Below are 24,541 nucleotides of genomic sequence, written 5' to 3' on the forward strand. Positions count from 1 at the left end.
TTCGCAAGGGATATGTTTCAGAGGTGCTCGTGAATAGCAAATTTCGTGGATAATGAAGTATTGTACGTGCGACGTCTCCAAATGCTTCTAAAACTTGCAGAAGTTCTCTCTATCTCTCTTATCTCTTCATCTCATCACCTTCTCTCCAGTGAGCCATTGTACAACAAAACTGTTTAAAATTTTAAGACAACTTGATTTGATTGGCTCTATCCGGTGGCAGAGGGATTGAGTTTATGAACTTACATTAGCCTTACACCAGGGGTCGGCAACCTACGGCTCCGGAGCCGCATGCGGCTCTTTACGGGCTGCTTCTTGACGATGAGTACGTATGTACTCAGATGCATTGCGGCTCTTGAAATACTGAATTTTGTACCGAATTGGAAAGAAATGGCTCTTCTTGTTATTTTGGTTGCCGACCCCTGCCCTACACGGTCTAACCCAACAAAAAAACGAATTATGAATCGGTATCGTGGATAATAAGAACCTTATCACACATCTTCTCTTATAACACTCCGCACCTCCGATTAGCACGGTTGGCTACGTACAGTACGATGGATGTTCAACATACATACATACATAACAATATATTACCATTTGTCAACCCACTGCTGAAGACATCGGCAAGCTGTATCAGTCGTGGGGTTCATTTTGACCGTACTTTACCACACCACCCAGTGGGTTGGTGAGAACGGGGAGGCCAAGGACCGATTCATATATCGTTTGCAGTGCTGATCAGGAATCAAACTTAGATCGCTAAGCCCACAGTCACAGTGCGAGGACTACTGTGCCAGAATTTCCCCAAAAGAACTTCTTTAATCCTGTTAAAAAACGGATATTGCGAAATTCCGTTTTCGGTTTGTGTCTATAGTTGTAACATATATAATGTAAAAAAAAGTTTGTAATTATTAATGATTTGATTAAAATTGATTCAAATAAGTTCTTACGCTCACGATAGTGTGTGCTGTATTCTGCTGCATAAGATTTTATTATTTTAAAGTAGTAAATGTTGCACGTGATTGATGCACGTCAGCCATGCAGTCACTGGAGACTCCACTTACACCCACCATGACAAAACAATCCAGTCTCGAATCACAACTCTAACATTGTTATGGCTCATCCAATTTCATTGACTGATTCCTCCACCCATATCGAGAACTCAGTCTACCAGACTGACTGTTACCTCTTGTCCATACTGTGTTCAACCACCACACTCCACATCATAACAACACAAAAAACATAGACAAAGATCCCTTGTATAGCCTTAACTAACTGTTAGGGCAAGTGTTGTTAGCGAGCACCTATGAAGGCTGGCACGGCACACAAGGGGGTTGGTGGCCACCACCATGCCAGGCCGCCTTTGTCTCCCTCGTGGCGATGTTTACACCCTGCACCAGGTACTCATTTGAGGCTGAGTCGACCCAGGGAAGGCCCAGGACCAGTTAAAATAATTGTTACTGCTGTTGGCCGTGAGCGGGAATCGGGTTCATAGTGCAGGGCACTAACCGCTACACTGCCACTCCCCATAAACAACCGGAACCACTCATTGACCATAATTCATTGGTCAAAACACTTATCTTTTGCTTCTTTTCTCGCATTCTTCGACTTTGGAATTCCTTCCCATCGTCCCTTTTGCACAAGCTCTCATTTAGTAACAGTCCTCAATTCCAAGGAACGTCTTACCTCTTTATCTGTTACAACTTTAATGGTTTTGTTGCTGGTTGCTTGATGTGTTGGGTCTTTGGACCTGTGCTCAGCAACGGTGTTTCAAAGAAACTCTGCGAGGGGGGTGTGCGAATCGTTATGAGCGTGCGTGTGTGCGTGCGTGTTGTGTAACAGGACTAACGTGGGCGTTGGAACATGACGCATTTCACATTGCCCATCAGAAAAACTCTGAATTAGGTCACTTGAACCGACAGTGGCTGTCAGAGTGCCATCCCCGGTACCACCACCAGTGGTGGTCCAACGACGGTCCTCCAGGTGGTTGATCCGCGGGGCTGTGATGCAAATATAAGTTGATTCGGACTATAATGACAATGCTTATACCTTTTTGGTTTCAGGCGTGAATTCATATTTGACTTTTAATTAATAACACAAATATATAATTAGGTAAACTACCCTGTTTAAACTACTCTAGTCATCTTACCTATAAAAGGCATTCTTTGTCTGTCCGTCTGTCTGTCTGTCTGCGCACGCACGCTTGCGAGGGATTTGGCTCTCGAATGGTGGGGTTTACGTGAAAAAAAATTAGCCCCCGGTGGGCAAGCACTATTTCCTTTTCCCATTCGTCACCTTTAAATTAGTTAAAATAGCGTTTTTGTGCGATTTCTCTTTATTTATTTCCCCACCCCGCTCAAGCTGCCCGGGGGTTGCCCCTGGCAACGCACGCACCATCATCGGTGGAGGGTGGGGGGGATTTCTCATTTGCGTTCAAAATGCAAAAAGATACACGCAACGCTGATGGAAATTCATCGAAGTGTCATGTCCTTTTCTCTTCCCCTCCCACCCCAATGTGTGCACTTACTACTATAGGGTCGGTAGATACTAATATAGCGCTTAGATAGTATTATTGTAGCGCAGGCAGGGGGATGGTGGGCGGGGGTAGCGGTCCAGTTCCCAGCCTCGGCCGGCTGGTCAATCTAGGCGAGGCCGGGGGCTCTGCATGGGACTCGGCCTCACTATGCCACTCTGTCAGGTTAGTAGTTTGTGCTATAGAGCTGATATATACTGCTATAGAGTCAGCATGTACTACTGTAGGGATAGCTGGTACCACCATAGTCATTATGTACTACTGTAGGGATAGCAGGTACCACCACAGTCATTATGTACAGCTGTAATCATACAGGTACCACCACAGCCGGTATGCACTGCTGTAGTGAAAGCAGGTACCACCACAGCCGGTATGCACTGCTGTTGTGAAAGCAGGTACCACCACAGTGGGTATGCACTGCTGTAGTGAAAGCAGGTACCACCAAAGTCGGTATGTACTGCTGTAGTGATAGCAGGTGCCACCACATTCAGTAGGCACTGCTGTAGTGATAGCAGGAACCATCACAGTGGGTATGCGCTGCTTTAGTTAAAGCAGGTACCACCAAAGTTGGTATGCACTGTTGTAGTCATAGCAGGATACCACCACAGTCAATATGCACTGCTGTAGTGAAAGCAGGTACCACCACAGTCGGTATGCACTGCTGTAGTGATAGTAGATACAGCTATCGAGTTGGTAGATACTGCTATATAGAGTTAGTAGATACTAAAACAGTTAGTATATACCACTACAGTCAGTAAATACTGCTACAGTCAGTAGATACTACTATACAGTCAGTACATACTACTATGGTGAGTAGCTACTCGAGTCAGTAGATACTACTATCGAGTGAGTAGATACGGCTATAGTTAGTCGTTACTATTGTAGTAAGTATATGGAGGCTTGACGACATGATCGGAGGCACACTTATTTATTACACCAACACAGTTATTACAGGTCACTTGGCTACAGGGATTTCTCGACAGCTAACCCCTCTAACCTATACCAATTCCTCCACTACGGGACTAGGGGAGGCTATCTGTCCCAGCTTGGTTAAGCTGGGATCCCGGCTCCCTGAGTCACCAGACCAGCTTCGTCTGGGCTCTCGGGGCCACGCCACCGGCTTGCCCTGGTCGGCCCTTATAAGGACAGCGAGCCAGGGGAGCTCTGGGGCCTACACTAGCAGGTCTTCCGTCTTCTCTGGTTAAAGCTGAGTCTCGACCTCGAGCCCTCGAGCTCATCACCTTTTATAGGACTCGCCCCCGAGGGGGGGCCCGTGGGGGATACACATGCGGACGTCGGTGCGAGCGCCACCCTTGTGTACGGCCGTAACCCCGCCCCCTGTGTTTGTTGGCCATCCGTGGCCATGCATAATCACACCTCAACATTCGTAGCCATGCGCAATTACACCTCTACACTATTATAGTCAGTGGATACTACTATAGAGTCAGCAGATACTACTTTACAGTTCGTCGTTACTACTATAGAGTCGGTAGATACTACTGTAGGGCCAGTAGATACTACTTCGGTCAGTAGTTACTACAGTCAGTAAATACTACTAAACAGTCAGTAGCTACTACTGGCTCAGTAGATACTACTGTACAGTCAGTAGATACAACTACAGAGTCAATAGATACTACTTACTCTGTTGTATGTAGGGTGTGTAGGTATATATACCTACGCGGGGGTAAAGATATTTTTTGAGGAGGGGGGGTCGACAATTTTCAGAAACCTTTTAGATGAACTATTTACCCACCACTTTCTATAACTTTTTGCGCTTGTGCAAGCCTCTTATCATTTTGTTGGTGGAGAAATGGACAAAGGGCCCACCGGGCTTTCACAATATTTGTGTATGTATATGTAAGGTTTTTAAGAGAAGCTTAGAAATATATTTTTAGCCCGGGCAATGTCGGGTACTTCCCGCTAGTAAAATATAAATGCCCCCCCTAAATAAAACCTTATAACTACATACAAAAAATATTATGTTCTGGCAATACGAATCGTTTTGTATTTCTGGTATTTGAGAGAGAAGTGAATGCGTTTTATCACCAGGAGTGGGGGCTGGGTGATCCGTGGAAATGTTTGCATCAGCTGAGTGGTAGGCGGGCCAAAAATGTTTGAGAAATGCTGCCCTAACACCTACCAAACACACAGTTACATATTTTTTTAGAGTATAGTGTAAGCGATTTAAGATTTAACACGTAGGCTTTCACGACCAATATCATCCATAATAGAGGTTTTTGGGTTAGATCACGTAAATATATAAATGTGTCGTTAAAACCCGCCACCACCCGACGCAGCCAACTAGTAAGGGTTGTCACGTAAACAACATGCCAATTCGTCACTAGTACAGCACAAATCGGTGTGCTGGAGAGCCAAGCCACAATATTTACTGAGTACGACGTTTCGCCAGTAATTACAACTAGCTTCATCAGGCGACAGCCAGATTTGTGGAGAAGTCTTAAGACTTAAGTTTGTAAATGTTGTGGCTTGTCTCTCCAACACACCGGTGTGCTGTATTAGTGACGAATTGGCATGTTCTGTTTACGTGACAACCCTTACTAGTTAGCTGTGTCGGGTAGTGTCGGGTTTTAACGACACATTTATATATTGACGCGATCTAACCCAAAAACCTCTATTATGGATTTAAGCTTTGCACACAATGTAGCACATCACCTTGCTGAGGTGTGCACACATGTTCAAATCCAGATGCTTGTGTAGTGTCTTCAGCAATGACTCACACCGACACGTTGTAACAAGTCACCTGCTTACACTTTATTCATCTATTCTTGCACCAGTTGTAGGCATACCTATAGCTATCTTTACGGTCACTTATGTTTAACGTCTCCCCACTCTTATCTACCTTTCACCTCACTTATCCTGCACTCAGCAGCTCTGCTCTCAGCGACTCCGCATACAGCGACTCCGCACACAGCGACTCCGCACACAGCGACTCCGCACACAGCGACTCCGCACACAGCATCTTCACACACAGGAACTCTACATCCCCACCGCTGCCCTCACCTACGCTCCCTCAGACCTGCTCACCCATCTGTCCCGGGCAGGGGGGATCAGCCAACACCCGCCCGGTGACAGCGTGAGGGTTGAGGTCCCGTTGACGACTGGAGCGGCAGTGGCGAGATGTCTTCACTCTTCATCCTTGTCAACCACCCCCTCTCTGCTCACGCACACACCCTTATATCCCTCTGCTAATTATCCGAGACCTCTCGTGCGTCTCTTTAAGCTCTCGCCAGGCCGGCGCCTGTTGGCCCATCAATCTACCCTCATCTCCCGTCACCCTGGCAACACCTCCGGTCTCAACGTGCACAACCTGTCGACCCCATTTGCACCTGCTTCGCCCCTTAACAACTGGCGGTTTGTCCGTGCAAACCTCATATTGCACACGCCAGAGGTGGGACAAAGTCATTGTTATGCAAGTCCAAGTCGAGTCTGAAGTCATCAAATTCATGACTCGAGTCTGACTCGAGTCCAAGTCACATGACTCGAGTCCACACCTCAGAGGTGGGACAAAGTCATTGTTATGCAAGTCCAAGTCGAGTCTGAAGTCATCAAATTCATGACTCGAGTCTGACTCGAGTCCAAGTCACATGACTCGAATCCACACCTCTGGCACACGCGCACCTGTTTGCCCTCGGTTGCCTCCGGTTAACTGTGCGCACCGTGTATTCACTCCTCTACACTTGTAAACCCAACTGATAGCTTGACAAAGATAATTATTATCTCGATAATAATGATTTCAACTTGAAATGCGCCGGTCCATTCTGAGGGCCGGTGGGGCGTCTTGTGTGGGGAAATTGCAAATGTGATCAGAGTAAAAAACATAAAAAATTGTATTAAAATATTGTATTACCTCTAATGGAGTGGTTCTTAACCTGGGGTGCACGCATCCCCTGGGGGTGCGAGATATTCCAGATTTTTTTAGAAGGTAAATCTTCGAAAGACAAATTAAGCACGGGCACGTAAGTACAACTACTGTGTTTCATCAAACTTATATATTTATAAAGATTATAGATGTTTTAACGATTTAGCACCAAAGGGGCGCAAGGATGCAGTAAAGGTCAAGAACCACTGGTCTAATGTGTACGCTTCATTGCTTATTTACGCTCTAATTTTCCATTAAGTTCCCACCATATTCGGCAGCACCCAAAGATTCTTCCTCACCGACCTCCCCCATTTGTGTTTTTTTGGAGCCAGCCCCAAATTGGGCAAATGAGGTTCACACTGCAAAACATCACGCTAACACAACTGTACGTCACATCTAAACATCTCGCTCACTCCCATAGCCCGAATTTGGGACCAGTGTGGTTTCCAAATGTCTGGGCCCGATTTTTAGCCGCAGTCCGTCACTGGGGCCCAGCATTGTAACCGCGCCGACGCTCGTGCTGCTTGTCTCCTGTGCGTGTTTTTGGAGCAGTTGCGGTCGGTGTCTGTGGACCTGCACTCGGATGCCACACTACAGGTGGACATCTCGGATGCTCTGAGCGAGAGGGACAAAGTGAAATTCACCGTTCACACTAAGGTACGTAACGTGTGTGTGTGTATGTACATGTGTTGAACTTCTTTTGCACCGTATTGTAGCCAATCGTGGTAATCGGAGGTATCCGACATTTAAACCTATCCGTTATACCAGGGGGTCTGCAAGCTAAATAACAAGGAGAGGCATTTTTTAGAATTCGGTAAAAAACTATTTTATATTTCAAGAGCCAGAATGCATCTGAACACGAGACGGTGGTCCTAAATAAATAACGTCACGAAACAGCCCTGAAAGAGCCGCACGCGGCTCCGGAGCCACAGGTTACCAACTCCCGGCCTGTACTCAAGTTGCCAGCGGGTCAAATATGCGCTGCCGATCTGTATTGCGTTGATGATCATAATTAGGGTTTTTTGGATCGCACAAATATTGCGAAACTGTATTTCCGTTGGGCGTTGAGGAGGTGCCATACCCTGGTTCCGCAGGAGAATGCAGTGCAGCATTGTGCAGATGAATATCATCTGTAGTGGGATAGAGTGTTGCCCCCTTGCATGCATGTGTTTTCTGCTGGCGCTCCAGTTTCCTCCCACATGCATAAACACATATTTACATATATAGGTAAGATTGCAAAGCTTTGCCAATTGTGCTTCCTTGTGCCTCCGAGTTGAAATTATTATTTTTATTCCTGGGAAAATAAGTCATTATCATCATAAAATGAAGGCGTAAACATCTAACGACGGCGTAATCAGATGAGGCGCGTTTGCTTGAGGATGATTGATGATTTCAAGATCCCCCTCAACGTTTGTGACGCAACTGCGGTGTGCGCGCTTCAGACCACCCTGCCCTATTTCAAGCAAGGGGAGTTCTCGGTCGTGCGCCAGCACGAGGAGTTCATCTGGCTTCACGACGCCTACGAGGAGAACGAGGAATACGCCGGCATAATCGTACGTCAGCACCGCTGCTGCCTTGGATCAGGCCATTTGTTTTTGTCATTAAGATTTACTTTGTTCACATTTCTGACGCTCGGTACATTCCAGCAATAAGCGTACAGTCTGGCGTTATAGGTCACAGCGCTCTTTGTGCGGGATTTTACAGGGGTTGGACAGACTTTTCGGTGGCAAGATGTTAACTGCCTCGCCTCCTATACAAGGGGCCGTGGGTTCGATCCTGACCCTGACGCCTTGATATTTGGAGTTTGCATGTTCTTACTCTTAGGTTTTTTCGGTAAAGTCACGTAGGTAAAAATAAATAATAAAAATATAATAGAAATAATAATAGAAATAAAATTATACATTTATTATTATTTCTATTTTATTATTTATGTTTATTATTTATTTTTACATACGTGACTTTACCAAAAAAACCTAAGAGTATGAATCCTTGCAGTCACGAAAGCTTCAAATCTAGAATTTGCATGTTCTCCCCGTGGTCGTGTGGATTTTTTCTCTTGGTCTTCCGTTTTTTTCTTCCGTATTTAGACTCAATTTGACTCATTTAGAGTATTTGGCTGCTATAAATTTCCACACGACAAGCCAATTCTTTGAGCTATAATTTGCGATGTGGAGGAGGTGGGGGGGAGTGATTAACACATGAGAGGGCTAAGAGCTGCACGTTCTGTCTGTGGGGGGATGCATATCACACGGTTAACAAGGCCTTTACAACACCTTATTACCTCCTGCAACTTTCAATACGATTCGCTGTTTAATACAGGAGCGACCGAGCACATGGATCTTTTTATTCAGTCCTTTGCTCTGTCTACCCCACGTGGGCCCAAAAGATCCCGCCGGCACCTCCGAGGCCAGACTTCGACGCCTCCCGGGAGAAGCTGCAGAAGCTGGGGGAGGGCGAGGGCACGATGACCAAGGAGGAGTTCACCAAGATGAAGCAGGAGCTTGAGGCGTGAGTCACGGCGACCCTTCTGCATTGAAGTGATAACAACAACGATGATGACGATGATCGCCGCCTTGTGATTGTGATTGTGACAGCAGCAGCGCACAGCCGAAAGGCCACTGTAATGCACAGCAAAAGCTCCGTCATCCAGCACTTTACCATCCGGAAGGCTCAATGACAGACCGGCGTCTTGTCATAGACGGCAACAAAATAATTTTTTCGTGTATGCAGAAAAATTCTGACAGCCGTCCGTCGTATTGCCGTGCACTTCTCGTAGATCCGTTGTAGTTTACGGGAGCTTCAGGATGCTAGCAGCAGTTTATACATACAGTACTGTACTACTGTCTTCTGTACCCTAAACGGCCCCACTGCTTCTCTACAATCAACTAAGAATGTTCTATACTCTTTGGTTCTTTCAGTAAAGTCACGTAGATATAACATTTATAGATCACGACGTTTCGATCGCAACACAAGCAACCGTCATCAGGTGAAACAAACACAACAGAAGAATTGCTGACATAGGAGAAAGAGCTGCTGCAACAAGTCAGCAGTTCTCCTGCTGTGTTTGTTACCGATAGAATCAAAGAGTATGGATTCCTGCAGTCACGAAAGCTTCAAATCAAGAATGTTCTACGACTGACTGGCGAGTGCTTCTGTGAAAGAGTATATTATTTATTATATCACAGTTAAAGTGTACGCTTAGTTTATTTTTGAAAGTCTTATGTGCTTGAAAATTTGGTGAACCGTAAGTTTTTACTCTCAGATTAACCGGCACCCTCTCCATTCCCCATGGAATGCCGATTAACAGAGCTCTTGCTGTAATTCTAAAACACTCCACACTGCTCTCTCAGAGGGAATCACTGTAATGCGGTGCTTCTATATGTGAGTCTTACGGGGTGGGAGTGCGGGCTGCGGAATGCGTACCGTGCAGAAGAAATTTCCAATTTGCGCGTGGGGAATGCCTAAAACAAAACCCACTCGTATACAGTAGGAAGCAAATGCCCTACTGACACAAGCACACAGATACCTGGCCTGTGCTGTCCGGTTACCTGGGTGAAGAGTGAGCAAAGTTTTTGCCCAATCCTCGCCAGCTTTCTCAAAACGCAAGACAAAATAAATAATACGCAACATAAAACTTACGCCCTACTAACACAAAACACATTCATACACAGTGTTGAACTAAATTCCTTAAGAACACAACTCAATTTCACAATCTGAAGCAAATGGCTCGCACAAAACCCTCTGGATCACAACAAGAAACACACCTTCCTAACACAAAGCACAGGTACATAACATGCAACAAATGCCTTACTAACACCGCGTTGACTAACGGAGTGGACTTGTGATCCATGTATTGTGGCCTAAGGGTGGGTGGGGAGTTATTTGGTGTGCAATGCGTTCCCTCCACACCAAAGACAGTTAAGAGAATCACCGGTGTGATGTAAACGTTCAAATATTTCAACGCTGGTATTCTCCGTAGGGAGTATCTGGCGATCTTCAAGAAGACGGTGGCGATGCACGAGGTGTTCCTGTGCCGCCTCGCCGCGCACCCTCTGTTACGCAAGGACCACAATTTCCACGTCTTCCTGGAGTACGATCAGGACGTGAGTTCTCATCCCCATGGCATCCTGCGGAGGGAGTCCTGCTCTACTACGTCCTGGCTAAGCAGAGAGGGTTTGACGGCCGCCACGGTGGCGAGATGTTAACTATCTCGCCCTGCAATGCAAGAGGTCGTAGGTTCGGTCCCAACCCTGATACCTGAACCTTATGGCCGTACCCCGGGGTACCATAGTCCCCCGGCTCTTGCACAATGTCCGTGATGATGCAGGCATTTTTAGTCTGTTGATGGTCGGCGATGCGGCAATCGACTCATTTCGACGAGCTGTACACGATGCACTATTTAAAGTAGAATTTTTGGATAACGGATTTTTCATGCTAATGTTTGGCGTTTAGACATCGCAGAGTAGCACTGATTTCGGATTGGTACCCCAGTCGCGGAGTTAAGTACACCCCTGAAAAAAATAGTGTCCCAGAAATCAAATATTTAATTGCCTCGGCCATTTTGTATTGTTTGGTACCCCGGGGTACCACCATAAGGAGGATCACCTGTTGTATATTTGGAGTTTGCATGGCTCTCGCCCTGTGATCACATGGACTTTTCTCCAGATCCTCCGGTTTTTCCCTTGACAATTAGAAACATGTGCTTATAGTGTGAGGCTGCTATAAATTTCCACGTGATAAGCCACTTCATTGAGCTGTCATTTGTGGTCACTTCAGAAAAAGACCTACATAGCTCAGTAGGCCTTACCTGGTAAACTAAAAAGGTTAGTTTTTGTGGAGTCGGCTAAGAAGGCAGTGGGGTTTTTCTTCTTGGAAATTATTTGACGAATGCTTCCACACATTTATGTGCTGAGTGGTATATCATGTGACCTCCTTTGCCAGTACCAAAATATGAGAATAGGTTTTCCCCTTTTTTCTGGCAACAAAACAGGTGTTTAGATGTTAAAACACCAAACTGAAACCTTTTACAAGGAATCATGTCTACATTAACCACAATACTTGTGGTCAGAATGCAAACCAAAAAGTACTCTGATGATAAATGCATTGTCTTTGAAACGGATTGGTCCACACCAGACACAGTGAGGGGTATAGTCAACCACTCACAAGTGCCATGTCTCAAATGGGGTTTTCACTCAGCCCATCATGCTATCATGCTATTTGGGGTTGATAAAATACTTACCGCTTTGTGAAAATCACAACAAGGGACATCCCGTTTGATAGACCAATGTCCGTCATGGTAATGTGCAATTTCCGTCGCCAGCTCAGAGACGTCAGCATCGCTTACCACTTTTCGATCAAAAGGGACCTTTAGAGTGCGATGTGTGGAATTCGAATGGTGCTGGACAAACGAGCTGCTGACACTGGGCGTGGTGACATCGGTTTGGGGTTTTCACAGTTGAGCGTGCGCGGAAAGAACAAGAAAGAGAAGTTTGGCGGATTTCTCAAGAATATGGTCAAGACAGCAGACGAGGTCCTCATTGCCGGCACAAAGGTACGGAAGGAGACAGGGTTAGGCCAAACACGCTCTGTAAATATGAAAACGCGTAACAGCTACGCATTGTGAATACGCAAACATGTTTTGCCCTCGATGGGTAACTTTGCCAGTGTCTGCGCTTTAATCAACTCTTGTGAACGCGAGCGTGTGTATTGGAAAGCCGTGATTTTTTGCTGAACTTGTTTTTATGCCGGCGTATCTTTATCGGGGATCGGCCAAATTGCCGTGAGTAATGATGAGCTGTGCAGATGCTGACCCCGTCTTTGTGGACCTATTCTCCGGGGTGGTGGCGAGATGTTAACTACCTCGCCTGGTTATCAGGAGGTCGTGGATTTGATCCCGCCCCTGACGCCTATGTATTTGGAGTTTGCATGTTCTCCCCGTAGTCACGTAGATTTTTCTCCGGGTTCTCCGGGTTTTCTCTACATATTTAGAACAAGCATTTAGAGTATTTGGCTGCTAGAAATTTCCATGTGATAAGCAACTTCATTGAGCTATCATTTGTGGCCAGGTCGCTTCTAAAAAAGAGCTACAAAGCTCAGTGTGCCTTACCTGGCAAATTATAAAAGTAACGGTAGTTATGAATAGTTTAATGATTTTGTTATTCAGCAAATCGGAGAAAAGTTCAAGTCATTTTGTTTTACAATTTTGTTGTATGACATTTCTCTGACAACCGCTTGGCCATCTGAGCAAGGAATTATTCAAATATTCTATTTTTGGTGTCCCAGGGGAAGGCCCATTGAGCTAGCGAGCTGGAGGGCTAGAGAAACAGCACATCGGAGCAGTTTTGTGATTAAAAAAAGGGGCATTTTAATAACAAAACATCTTGAAGTGACCTTGAGAAGTAATTTTGGAAAATCATCTTCCATGGCCGTTGTGCTGCTTGTTAGAGTTCTAAATGGAAATGTCACAATGCTGACAGCACAATGAATACATTAACATTTAGTTTTAAAAAAAAGTATGTAATAGACGACGTTTTGAGTGATGGCCCTTCTTCATGGCACACAGAGAGAGGCTAGAGAGGTAGTGGCCTCTCTCTTGTGTGCCATGAAGAAGATCCATTTCCCTTAACGTCGCCTATTGTATACTTTTTATTTTTAAGGCCGCGATATCAACAAATGCCAAAAGCAGCAGTGCCAGCATCACCATATAATTTGTGAAGTTGTGTATTTGCGCTGGGTCTCAATGTGCCTGCATCTCAGGACGCCGTACAAGGTGGCGAGACTTGTGTGTACCGGGGGGTAGGAAGTGGGGGGGGGGAGATAATGCGACGTCGTGACACGTTATGACGCGCTCGCCGATGTTTTCAGGATGTAGATGAATTCTTCGACCACGAAAAGACGTTCATCCTCGAGTACCACGGCAGGATTAAGGACGCCACCATGAAAGCTGACAAGATGACGCGCGCGCACAAGAGTGAGTGATCACTTTCATCCATCACAGTATGTCCCTCGGTTAACAGTGACATGGGTTAATGGTTTTTCGGTAAATGTTTCACCTCCCATAGGGGACATGAACGTTATATACACACGGGTGCCAATCTTGGCGAATCCGAGCACTCATAAGTGGTGCCAATTTATGAGTGTTTAAACCTTGACTGGCTTTCAATTTACATTATACGCTTTCTGTTTTGCACAGTGAAAACAGCTCTCCTGCAGACTCGGTGATCTTTACTTAATTTTAAACTGATAAGTGAATTCAATTAACAGTTATATCGGTTAACGGTAGTTTTTCGCGGAACGGATTGAAATGTTAACTACTGCACTTCCCCGCCGTGGTGGGACGCCGAGTGTGATTCCGGCGACGAAGCCGGAAACTGCGGCTCGGAGCATGCTTATGGATATTCATGTCGGCATGATGCAACATGGTATGCATATTCATGTAAGGTGTGCTCATGAATATTCAAATATCCGCCATCTAGCCTTAATATACTGTTGAGGCAAGTGCTGTTAGCGAGCGCCTACGAAGGCCGGCCCGGCACATGAGGGGGTGGATGGCCATAACCATGCCTGGCTGCCTTTGTCTCCCTTGTGGCGATGTATATACCTCACCAGATACTCATTTGAGGCTGAGTCGACCTAGGGGATGCCCAGTACCGGTTCACATGATTGTCACTGGTGTTAGGCTGTGAGTGGGAATCGAACTCTGGTCTCCGAGTTCGTCGTGCAGAGCGCTAACCACTGCACCACCGCTCCCCACAATACACACAGCATATAAGGACAAGTGCTAGGGCGTGGCAGGGCGTCACTTCCTCCATGGATGCAGAGCAATGCTGTCACATGAAGCTTTTGCGTGTGAACTAAAGCACTGTACTGAGAACTCCTTAAAGTATGTAAGGTTACCAGACAGAATCGATGTGTTTTTACGTTACCACAAGGCATAACGTTACAGTAACGTTTTTATTGTTTTTTTTCTGAACGCAGATGTGGCCGAGGACTACATACGGATCTCTTCTGGGGTCTACACGCTCGGCACTCAGGAACCCACCAACCTCAGCAGGTGTGTGATGCTCTTCTTGCCCGGTGGGCAGGGCGGGGCGGGGCGACCCTACTAGCGGGGTACAGGCCCGGGGCAAATCACTCACCGTGTGGGTTCCACCAAAGCGCAGGGGCCGGGGCAGTTGCCCCCAATTCGCCATTACCACCCAAGGGTACAAACATACATACCTACAAGTGTAATATGTTTCCTTGTTTTCCACTTGGAGCACCCGAGTTGTTTTTTGAAATAGTGTTCTTCTATATACCTGGCCTCATCCTTGTTACCAGTAAGTGTACAAAAAAAAAACAATCGTCTCAATTTGGTCGGGTTACAAACCTGCAGCGGTGGAATCGAGGGAGGTTTTGGGACTTGGTGTTTACCGTTGCGTAAACGAGGCCGACTTTTTGGGTTGCAGAATTTTCCTCAAGTTCACCGAGCTGCTGGAGAAAACCCGGGTAAGCGGTCGGTTCATTCATTCCCGGTACCCTCATTCCTTGACTCTGTAGTGTCTTTTAATTCTCTTAGTCTCATATCGTTGGAATTTTGTTCACTTTTAAGTCGCCAAAACATTTGAACGTAATGGCGGTACACTGGTGGTGCATGATATAATAAAGTAAAATCACAATAATTATTTATTTTCCCGAGATCCGCAACCCCGATCAGAAAATCTTGCGGGGTGGTGCGAGTCAAAATCAGTTGTCGTGATGTCGAAGTGGTCAGAAGACGAACGTTTATATGAGCAGCTGAACACGAAGCTTCACAGTTTGTTGCCGCATCGCAGCACCCTGCCTGATGATGATTGGCTCCGTGTTCCAAAGACAGATTTGACTCCTCGTACCCTAGACTTGGTCGGACGGTCCCTTGATTCAACGGACCCAAATCAACGGTCAATGTTGACCTTTTTTAGAAAGTCTCAGTCGACTGAATAAACCTTCGAATCGCATCATCTTTGGCAACAGGGTCAATTAAAGACCGATAGACAGATTTGCTGATTAAAATTTAGATTTTAGACTGTTTTATGAGGAGCGGTGTGTTATGCTGCACCAGCGTCCCGCCAATATGTCCATTTGCATTCTTCCAGGCTGCTGCATTAGCAAAATTCCACACGATGCAAAATAAGAATATGTTTTACCCTTTCTGGTAATAACACAGGTGTTAAGATGTTTAAACACCAAATGGATTCCTTTTGCAAGTCTTCTGCTACTTGCATGGTCTTTGTGCTATTCGCCTTTTGGCGTTCTCTGGTCCAACACTGGTGAGACACGGCCATAAAGAAGGCTGCTGTCTCTGGTGTAGGCCAATCAGTTTCAAGGGCTCACATCCCCTCCCTCCCCTGGCATTTTGTCGTGCTCTATCTCTCCTCCCTGGCTCCTCCCCCCTCTCTTACCTATATAGCCTCTTGTTACAGCAACTCTTTGGCCCACTTCAGCAATTGTTTCTGGCTGTGGTTGTCCCACCTGATGACGGACGCTTGTGTTGCGCCCGAAACGTCGTGATTAAATGTATTATATTTTTTATACCTACGTGACTTTACTGAAAGAACCAAATAATATGGATATATTATTTGAGCTTATTTTTAAACCGCAAGTATTTGCAGACTTGATGCCTGCAAAAGGATTCTATTTGGTGTTTTAACCATCTTAACACCTGTTTTATTGCCAGGAAGGATAGCACCTATTCTTATTTTTCATATTTTTTTATTCCAGTAAAAGGGTCCTATAGATATAGAGAATTCCACACGTTCCACAGCCAGCCGATTTCCTACGCACAGCTTTGCATTCGGCCTCATATTCCATTTGTTCCTCCCCGCCTGCATCCTTCACCCAGTTGCTTTCCTCCTCTGCCACAGCGGATGAGTGCAGACATTGTGAGTGCTTTCTCCTCCATGGTGCGGTGGTCGTCAGCATCTCCGGAGACTCACAAAATCCAACTCACTCGGGGCCAGTGACCTTTGATCAGTCTTCCACCACTCAGTTTCAAGCAGCGGAACTGAATCGATGGGGCTTCATTTCCTCAAAACCTTAACGCAGCAGATCTCAATGTGTGAGGCGCAGGCTGCGGCATGGATACCGTGCAGGAGAGATTTTGAATGTGCAGAGGGAACGCCACGTTGTGTGTCGACAAAATACCAACAGACAACAGAAAAAAAATGCTTTGCTAGCAACACGTTGACTCGAGAGGTGTGGACACATGATCTATCTATATGGTGGCCTCACTTTAAAATTCAACACGCTTGTCAATAACACGCACACTGTGCAATGATCCACTCTATCTCGATTCTGGTCTCTCTATGTGCTATGAATAAGGGCCATTGCCCGAAACGTTATCTATTATATATTTTTTCTTGTTAAGGCCACCGCAGTGTTCTTTGACAAATGTGTGGAGATTTTTGGTATTTGTGCACCACTGCCAACACAGCATTACTAAATTGTTCCTTCATTGTTGTTTGGGCTGGGGAGTTGGGGCGGTGTGGGGACCACTGGTCTTGATTGGGGGCCCGTCATGCCAAAAGAGTTGCCTTGGGGGATAACCGTGTAGGATTTTTGTTAGATTTCCGCCACAAAGTACAGTTGAATGACATCAAATTAACCCCGTAGTGCTCGGTTTTTAACCCAATATCGTTCTTGAACCCATTTCATTTTACAGTGGGGAAATGAATAGTGGTCGACCAGTTTCTTTGGCGGGCGTTTGACCGATGGCAAAATTACCGATGCTGATTGCACATTGGGCTGTGTCCATCCTGATAAAAAAAAATTATATATACGTAAAAATACATATAATTATAAAAATGTATCATAAAAATATAACAAAAACAATAAAATTGCTTAATAAGAACTGATACAAATGTATAATAAAACATACTAAAATAAAAATTCATACAAATACAAAAAAAACAGGTGTCTCATTGGAGCCACGGTTTGTGCAAGAGGATTCTCGTATCTCCATTTCAGAAACTCGAGGGTCGGGTTGCGTCCGATGAAGACCTCAAGCTCTCCGACCTGCTGCGGTACTACATGAAGGACTCGCAGGCGGCCAAGGTACCCAGTACACGGTCGTCGTAGTGGTAGGAGTGGTAGTGGTCGCAGCATTGGCAGCTTTGGTCACCGTCCTTCAACCCAAGCTATGGACTGTAAAGTAAACCCACTGAGGTCTGCCCACCTCCAACGGAGGAGGAACAGCAAAACGACACCAACACTCTTCTAAAGCCCTCTCGACGTGGCCAGCAGCAGGCCTCGGACATTGGCACTTAGCGTCTGGACGCATTGCCGTGAGTGAGAATAGAACTTGCCAGATCATCCTGATAGCACATACAGATACACACTTTTGGAGGCCTTGGTTACTGGACATTTGTGACATCTCTAAAAAAAAGTTTTATAGCTCATCGGATTTCTACAGGATAAATGCTAATTTTGATTCTGATTGAAAAAAAATGTCTCAGAGATTTTGTGTTTTTGGATTTTATAGTTCTAAGCAAAAAAAAACCCAATGCATTTGTTCATTACACCGTGACCTTAAATGGAAACGTTTATAAATTACGTGTCACTTAAGCAACGCCCCTTGCTTCTTTTCCTTTTCAGGTCACAGTCTTATTGACAATCATGTTGATGTTTGTTGTTTGTGCTTGCGCACCATTGCCAAAGCGGCAGCAGCAGCATCACCAAATAATTAGTTTGGTTATAAGTGTAGGTTTCACTACGTTTGTGCCAAACTTTAGCTCTCTCGACCTTCTAGAACATCATTGGAATCCGCATCAGCCACTCACTCATTCGTGCACTCACAACCAGCTCACCTCTTTCCTATTGCCCATTCTCCTCTTCCCTCGTCCCTCCACTCCTTTCTGTCCCTCCCCTGAAGCGCCGCAGTGGCGAGATGTTAACTCTCTCGCCTGGTATGCAGGAAGTCATGGGTTCGACCCGACCCTGATGCCTGTATATTTAGGGTTTGCATGTTCTCCCCGTGGTCGTGTGGATTTTTCACTGGGTCCTCTCCTTTTTCCCCTCCACATTTAGAAACATGTTTTTTTAGTATTTGGCTTCTATAAATTTCCACATGATCAGCCACTTCATTGAGCTATTATTTGTGGCCAGTTTGCTTCTGAAACAGAGCTATGTAGCTCAGTGGGCCTAGCCTGGTAAAATAAAAAAAGTTTAATTCAGTATGAGGAGCAGCCAAATTTTGACTGTGGCTATCACCCAAGTCAGACAATCGCCCACATGCTGAACTCCTGCTCCGAGAGATCCATTCCCGGTGGCATTTAGTTTGGATAAGGTGCAGTGTTTAGGTCTGTTCTGCATTTGGACAGGGCGCAGGGTACAGGTCTGTAAGATGCGTAGAGGCTGCGTTACGGTGTCTGTGTGAACCCCGCGTGTGCACGCACGCGATGCGCTCACTCCCGTGTGCGTGGCACCGGCAGGATCTGCTCTACAGGCGGGCGCGCTCCCTCATCGACTACGAGAATGCCAACAAGGCCCTGGATAAAGCCCGGGCCAAAAACAAGGACGTGCAGCAGGCGGAGGCGCACCAGCAGATCTGCTGCCACAAATTCGAGAAGCTGTCCGAGTCTGCAAAACATGGTATAAATAATAATAATAATAATGCAGTTGATCATCGATTATCCGGCATGCTATATATATATATGCTCCAAGCTCGTGTGCTGTTTCATTCAGACTCTGTCGCCTCGACGGACCTGGTTTTCACCTGAGGACGGCTGCTTGCGTTGTGGCCGAAACGTCGTGAGAATAATTTTATTATGTTTTATTTGTATTATTTTATTACTTCCCTTCTACGTGACTTTACCGAAAGAACCAAGAAGAACAATGCGAGCCTCCAAAATCCAGAGGTGTGGACTCGAGTCATGTGACTTGGACTCGAGTCAGACTCGAGTCATGAATTTGATGACTTCAGACTCGACTTGGACTTGCATAACAATGACTTTGTCCCACCTCTGAGGTGTGGACTCGAGTCATGTGACTTGGACTCGAGTCAGACTCGAGTCATGAATTTGATGACTTCAGACTCGACTTGGACTTGCATAACAATGACTTTGTCCCACCTCTGAGGTGTGGACTCGAGTCATGTGACTTGGACTCGAGTCAGACTCGAGTCATGAATTTGATGACTTCAGACTCGACTTGGACTTGCATAACAATGACTTTGTCCCACCTCTGAGATGTGGACTCGAGTCATGTGACTTGGACTCGAGTCAGACTCGAGTCATGAATTTGATGACTTCAGACTCGACTTGGACTTGCATAACAATGACTTTGTCCCACCTCTGCCAAAATCTCACGAGCAACAGGGCCACTTAAAATCCTGGTTGTTGGATAATACAGCCAGTGAAGTAGTATCAGCATAAAGAAGTACGTGGAGAAGCAGGTTTCTGACTTGACTGGCGGTCTTTGCAGAGTTTGTGCATTCTTCCCATGAGTGGATGGGGTCCACTCTGGTTTCCCATCACGTGCAAAAAATATTAAAACTCACCCAAACTCCACACTGTTGAGACTTGGTGCGTAAATTCCTGGGCCACTCTGTTGAGCTTTCATTTGTGTCCAGGTTGCTTCTGAAAAATAAGTTAATGTCTCAATGGGCTTTTCCTGGTACTATAAAATCATTTAGTTTTATTTGTATATATTTTTTACGTGATTAGTTTACCTTTCCCATACTTTGCACTCCTATCGTGTTTTTGTATTTTTTGTTGTTGAATAACGTTCTTACCTGCCCCTACTTGACATCTGTAAAAATAGCTTTATAGCTCATGAGATTCCTGTAATTTCGATAAATATTAAGATTCTAGTTGTGTTCGTGTTGTATTTCCCCAGAACTGATCGACTTTAAAACCAGGCGAGTGGTCGCCTTCAGAAAAAATTTGGTGGAAATGACGGAAATGGAAATTAAGCATGCCAAGGTGAGTGTGTGCCTGTTGAGTGTTCGCGACGCTTGTAGTTGTTGTCTTGAGTAGGTTTAACAGAGGGTGTCACACACTCTGTCGCCCGCGTTTCACGACGACGAAGGTTACGCCTCGTCCAAGACATTTAATCCCAACCCGGTGCAGGTCATCACTATTAGAACCCCACTACGATTTTGGTTGCAGAAATCACGTACGTTCGTAAAGTCCGTGAAGTCTTTAAGAATGATGTCGGGCAACAGCTCTGTGGTCACCAAACTTTCCAAGTACATAAAACTTTAAAGAAAGAAACTAAGCCTACCTTTTATCCGCGATATAAGAAATAACACACTCTTGCAGAGGTACTCGCCAGTCAATTTTAGAGCATTTTAAGTTGATTGCAGAGAAGCAGTGGGGCCGTTTAGGGTACAGTATACAGTAGTACAGTACTGTATGTACAGACTGCCGCGAGCGCCACCACTCGGCAGCGTCCTGAAGTTCCTGTAAACAACAACAGATCTAGGAGAAGCACGCTGCAAGACACCGGATGGCTGTCGGAATTTTTATAAATACGTGAAGGAATATTTGTACTGCCGTCTATGACAGACGCCAGCGGTTAAGAGAGCATTCCGGATGGTAAAGTGCCAGATAACAGAGCTTTTGCTGTAGTATATATTAACTGTATGTTTAACTTCTTTCGCACCGTACGTAGCTAACCATTTCTAATCGCAGGTGCGAACATTGGATGTGTAGTAATATTGGATTCGGCGCTTTCTTGCTGTCCTTTCTCGGTTGACATATGTCGTGCACTCAAACCGGTGTGGCAGGGGAAGGACCAGAAGGAAAAACCAGCCGCCCGACATTTCAGTTCTTTTGAAGCATTCTCTTTAAATCGATTCACAAAAACAATGGTGACCTACGTTAGCCACTTAACCCTTTCCCGTTCTGAGACGTCTGGAAGTTGCTGGGTGTTCGTCCTGTTCACCGCCGAATCTCGGAACGCGCAAGCGGTTCAAGGTTAATTTTATTTCGAGAGGCGTAGTAGCGCCGTTGTTTTTAAAGACATTGTTACTCACCGCAGAGAACTGTGGCAATACAACCGCACCCTTAAAAGCTGGTGCCAAACTGTAACACACGCCCACCCACATGACCTTGTGGAAGCCTCGGTACATCTTCCGACCTGAAGATGTACCGGTAAAGTTATTTTATCACTTTGACATGCGTGTACATCATCGGAACGGACTCAGAAGGAAAACTGATTATGTACACTCGCTTTCTAGATGGGATACTCGTTACTTTAGAACTGCTTTTTGTGTTAAGTCTGTCCTTCCCCCGTACCTCCGATTAGAACGGTTGACTACGTACGGTGTGATTGGCTACATACGGTGTGAAAGAAGTTCAACATACATACAAGTGTTTACGTGTATTTAGCATTCCTGCCAAACCTACAGCGCAGCGGTGATCATGAGCAAGGGGCCACGGTTATGCCCCTGTAAGCGTCACTGAAAGTTACCGTCTTGAGTCGACTACTTGCAGGAGTGGATGAGAGTTGGAGACCAATCACATTGACCCTGGCATCGTCCTGCCTTTTAACTTTGTTTATACATTTTAACAAGAAGAAAATGTTTTTTTTATAAATATATATATTTTTAATAAAAATGTTAAAGTAACTTTAGATGAGGCACCTTGAGACCCCACCCCATGTTATTGTGACCTTCCTTTCTGTAAATTGAGTTCTTTCCCACACCTTGGCCGTGAACTTTCCAGAACATCTCCATACCAAACTGGTATCTCACTAATCATCATGAATGCGGGGTAGAGTGGAGGACCCACAGTTGATTTTCCAAATCCTCCTTGCATGAGACTTCGCTCAAACTGGGTAGGCAAGAGGCCAATAAGTTTTAATGTATTACATAAATACAACCCATCCTCGCCTCCCAAGAGAAGGTATTGCGAAAATATGATTAAAATGTAATGTATTTTAGACACACAGTAGTCAGCTTTCGCGACCAATGTTATCCACAAAGGTTTTTTTTGGGATTATATCGCATAAACATAAATGTGCCGTTAACCCACCACCACCACCCTACGCAGCCAATGAGCAAGATTTGTCACGAAAACAAAACGTTACAATTAGTCACTACTTCAGCACACTACACCATCTCACTCAAAAACAGGTGTTAAACACATCTTTTATGTATGGTTAATGCAGTACTTGATGTCTTGCAATAGGGATATCTATTTGGTGTTTGAACATCTTTATTGCCAGAAAGGGTTAAAGCTTATCTTTATTTTTTTCCATCATCATGATACAGGCACAAAAAAAAGTGCCAAGGAGACGAAACAGCACGATGTCGTGCGTCGTTTAACATTGTTGTGTTTCGCGCGTGCAGGCCAACCTGCAGTTTCTGCGTAACTGCCTCGTGACCCTTAAAGAGGAGCAGCAGCAGCAGCAATGAAGAGCTGCACACAGCTTCTGCCACGCACTTGGGGGCCGCCGCTCTCTCCGTCCGTGCTGTTGAACGAGCTGTCACTAACCGATTGCTGCTATAGCCACGACAAACAAACAAAAGGTTGAAACATTGAAAATTATGTTGTTGTTGTGTATTTTTTTCCGTTCAAATCACTTTTTTAGTCACAGAGTGGTTAATAATATGGTGACATTCCGAAACTTTGTGTGATGTGCGCTTGGTGTGGTGTGGGTGAGTGCAATCATCCTCCCATAACAAAAAAAACCCATGCAGTGCAGATATTAATTTGTCGGGTTGTTTGTATGGTTTTTTGAGCTGTAAACTTGTATGGTAGTTGGTGCCAATCACTGGGCCGGGTCTTAATTGTTAAAATTTGGTTTTGTTGTCCGGTATATATATTTCTTTTACTCTACATGCTACTTATTTTTATAATCACAGCGACACCAACAACAACAAAAAAAACTGATCTGATGCAATGGCGATTCACGGTCCTGAATGCATTCTCAACTAAAAATCACACTTTCAAAATCACGATGAAATATTAATGATGCGTTTTTTTCGTTCTTTTTGCTGTTGAATAGCGGTACTCGTTATGTTTTGCGTAATAAAACAAGTGATTAATTACGTGTTGATACTAACTCGTTCCCTTTGTTTTTTTTGTAATTCCCTTTGGAGGCAATTGCGGTTGTTTACACGCATATTTGAACAAACGAATGCTGTTATCAGGGGGCAAGATTATAACAATGAAACTACACTTTTTTTATTCACCAGGTAAGGCCCACTGAGCTATATGACTCTTTTTCGGAAGCTGGCCACAAATGATAGCTCAACGAAGTGGCTTATCATCACGTGGACATTTATGGCGGCCAAATACTCTCTGGAGATCCACATCTCCCGATCTCTCATGGTCAAACGTGAAAGGGCGCAGTCGCTATAAAGGGTGACGATGGCCCATGGTCACAAATTCACGCAACGGGAATGTCGGCTAAGAAATGGAACGCATTTAAGAGGCCTTTTACCGAGGAGATTGAGCGATGAAATCGGTGTGTGTGCATGTAGTTATATTTCGTATTTCATTTCGTGAACTTGTGCCCTTGAGACACCAAATAATAATTAAGATTTGTAAGGCATATTTCATCTTTAGGTCGTAATGCACCACGGTATGGAAAGCCAGGAAATAACCTGCAGGGTATATGGACAGAACTCTGGTGTGGACCAATCAGTTTCAAGGACAATGCATATATTTTCAGAGTATTGTTTTTGGTTTGCATTTGACTGCAAGTATTGTGGTTAATGTAAACATGATTCCTTGCAAAAGGTGTCAGTTTTGTTGCCATAAAAAAGGGGGAAAACCCTATTAGTAAATAAAAATAATATATCACGACGTTTCGATCGCAACACAAGCGGTCGTCCTAAGGGCGGAAAAAATAATCCAGCAGCGGAACTGCTGAACCAGGGAGAGAGTTGTTACAACAAGAGGTTATTTATGTGGCGATGGGCAAGAAAGCGAGTCTGAGCTGGAAAGGAATTCCATCCACGGACGCAAGCACGTCAGTTGTGTTAATGGGGGAGATTAGCATGAATGAGCTTCCGTCGCCGCATAAGAGTATCATCCCCGCATATGCGCACAACAGCAGTGTTAATGAGAGATTAGCACCATGAGAGTGCAATACAAATGACGTGAGCATGAGAGTAGAATCCAAAGGACCTGTGAGTATGAGAGTGCAATCCAAAGGGCATGTGAGCA

At 45.2% G+C, this 24,541-nt stretch overlaps 1 protein-coding gene across 1 annotated transcript in view; it reads left to right on the forward strand.

Annotated features, from left to right (window-relative positions):
* Positions 1-23,432, forward strand: part of LOC133353839 (sorting nexin-6-like) — a 33,053-nt gene extending 9,621 nt beyond the window's left edge. Inside the window, exons 3-14 of the mRNA XM_061570276.1 lie at positions 6,960-7,064; positions 7,850-7,960; positions 8,794-8,915; positions 10,387-10,510; positions 11,863-11,958; positions 13,272-13,377; positions 14,385-14,460; positions 14,855-14,894; positions 17,391-17,477; positions 18,854-19,013; positions 20,259-20,344; positions 22,717-23,432. Of these exons, the coding sequence (XP_061426260.1) occupies positions 6,960-7,064; positions 7,850-7,960; positions 8,794-8,915; positions 10,387-10,510; positions 11,863-11,958; positions 13,272-13,377; positions 14,385-14,460; positions 14,855-14,894; positions 17,391-17,477; positions 18,854-19,013; positions 20,259-20,344; positions 22,717-22,782 (1,179 nt within the window). The 3' untranslated portion in view covers positions 22,783-23,432. The remainder of the gene's footprint in view (positions 1-6,959; positions 7,065-7,849; positions 7,961-8,793; positions 8,916-10,386; positions 10,511-11,862; positions 11,959-13,271; positions 13,378-14,384; positions 14,461-14,854; positions 14,895-17,390; positions 17,478-18,853; positions 19,014-20,258; positions 20,345-22,716) is intronic.
* The last annotated feature ends 1,109 nt before the right edge of the window (positions 23,433-24,541 follow it).

The sequence above is a fragment of the Lethenteron reissneri genome, chromosome 45 (assembly GCF_015708825.2).
Source record: "Lethenteron reissneri isolate LAM-NWPU_2019-01 chromosome 45, ASM1570882v1, whole genome shotgun sequence".
Taxonomy (NCBI): domain Eukaryota; kingdom Metazoa; phylum Chordata; class Hyperoartia; order Petromyzontiformes; family Petromyzontidae; genus Lethenteron; species Lethenteron reissneri.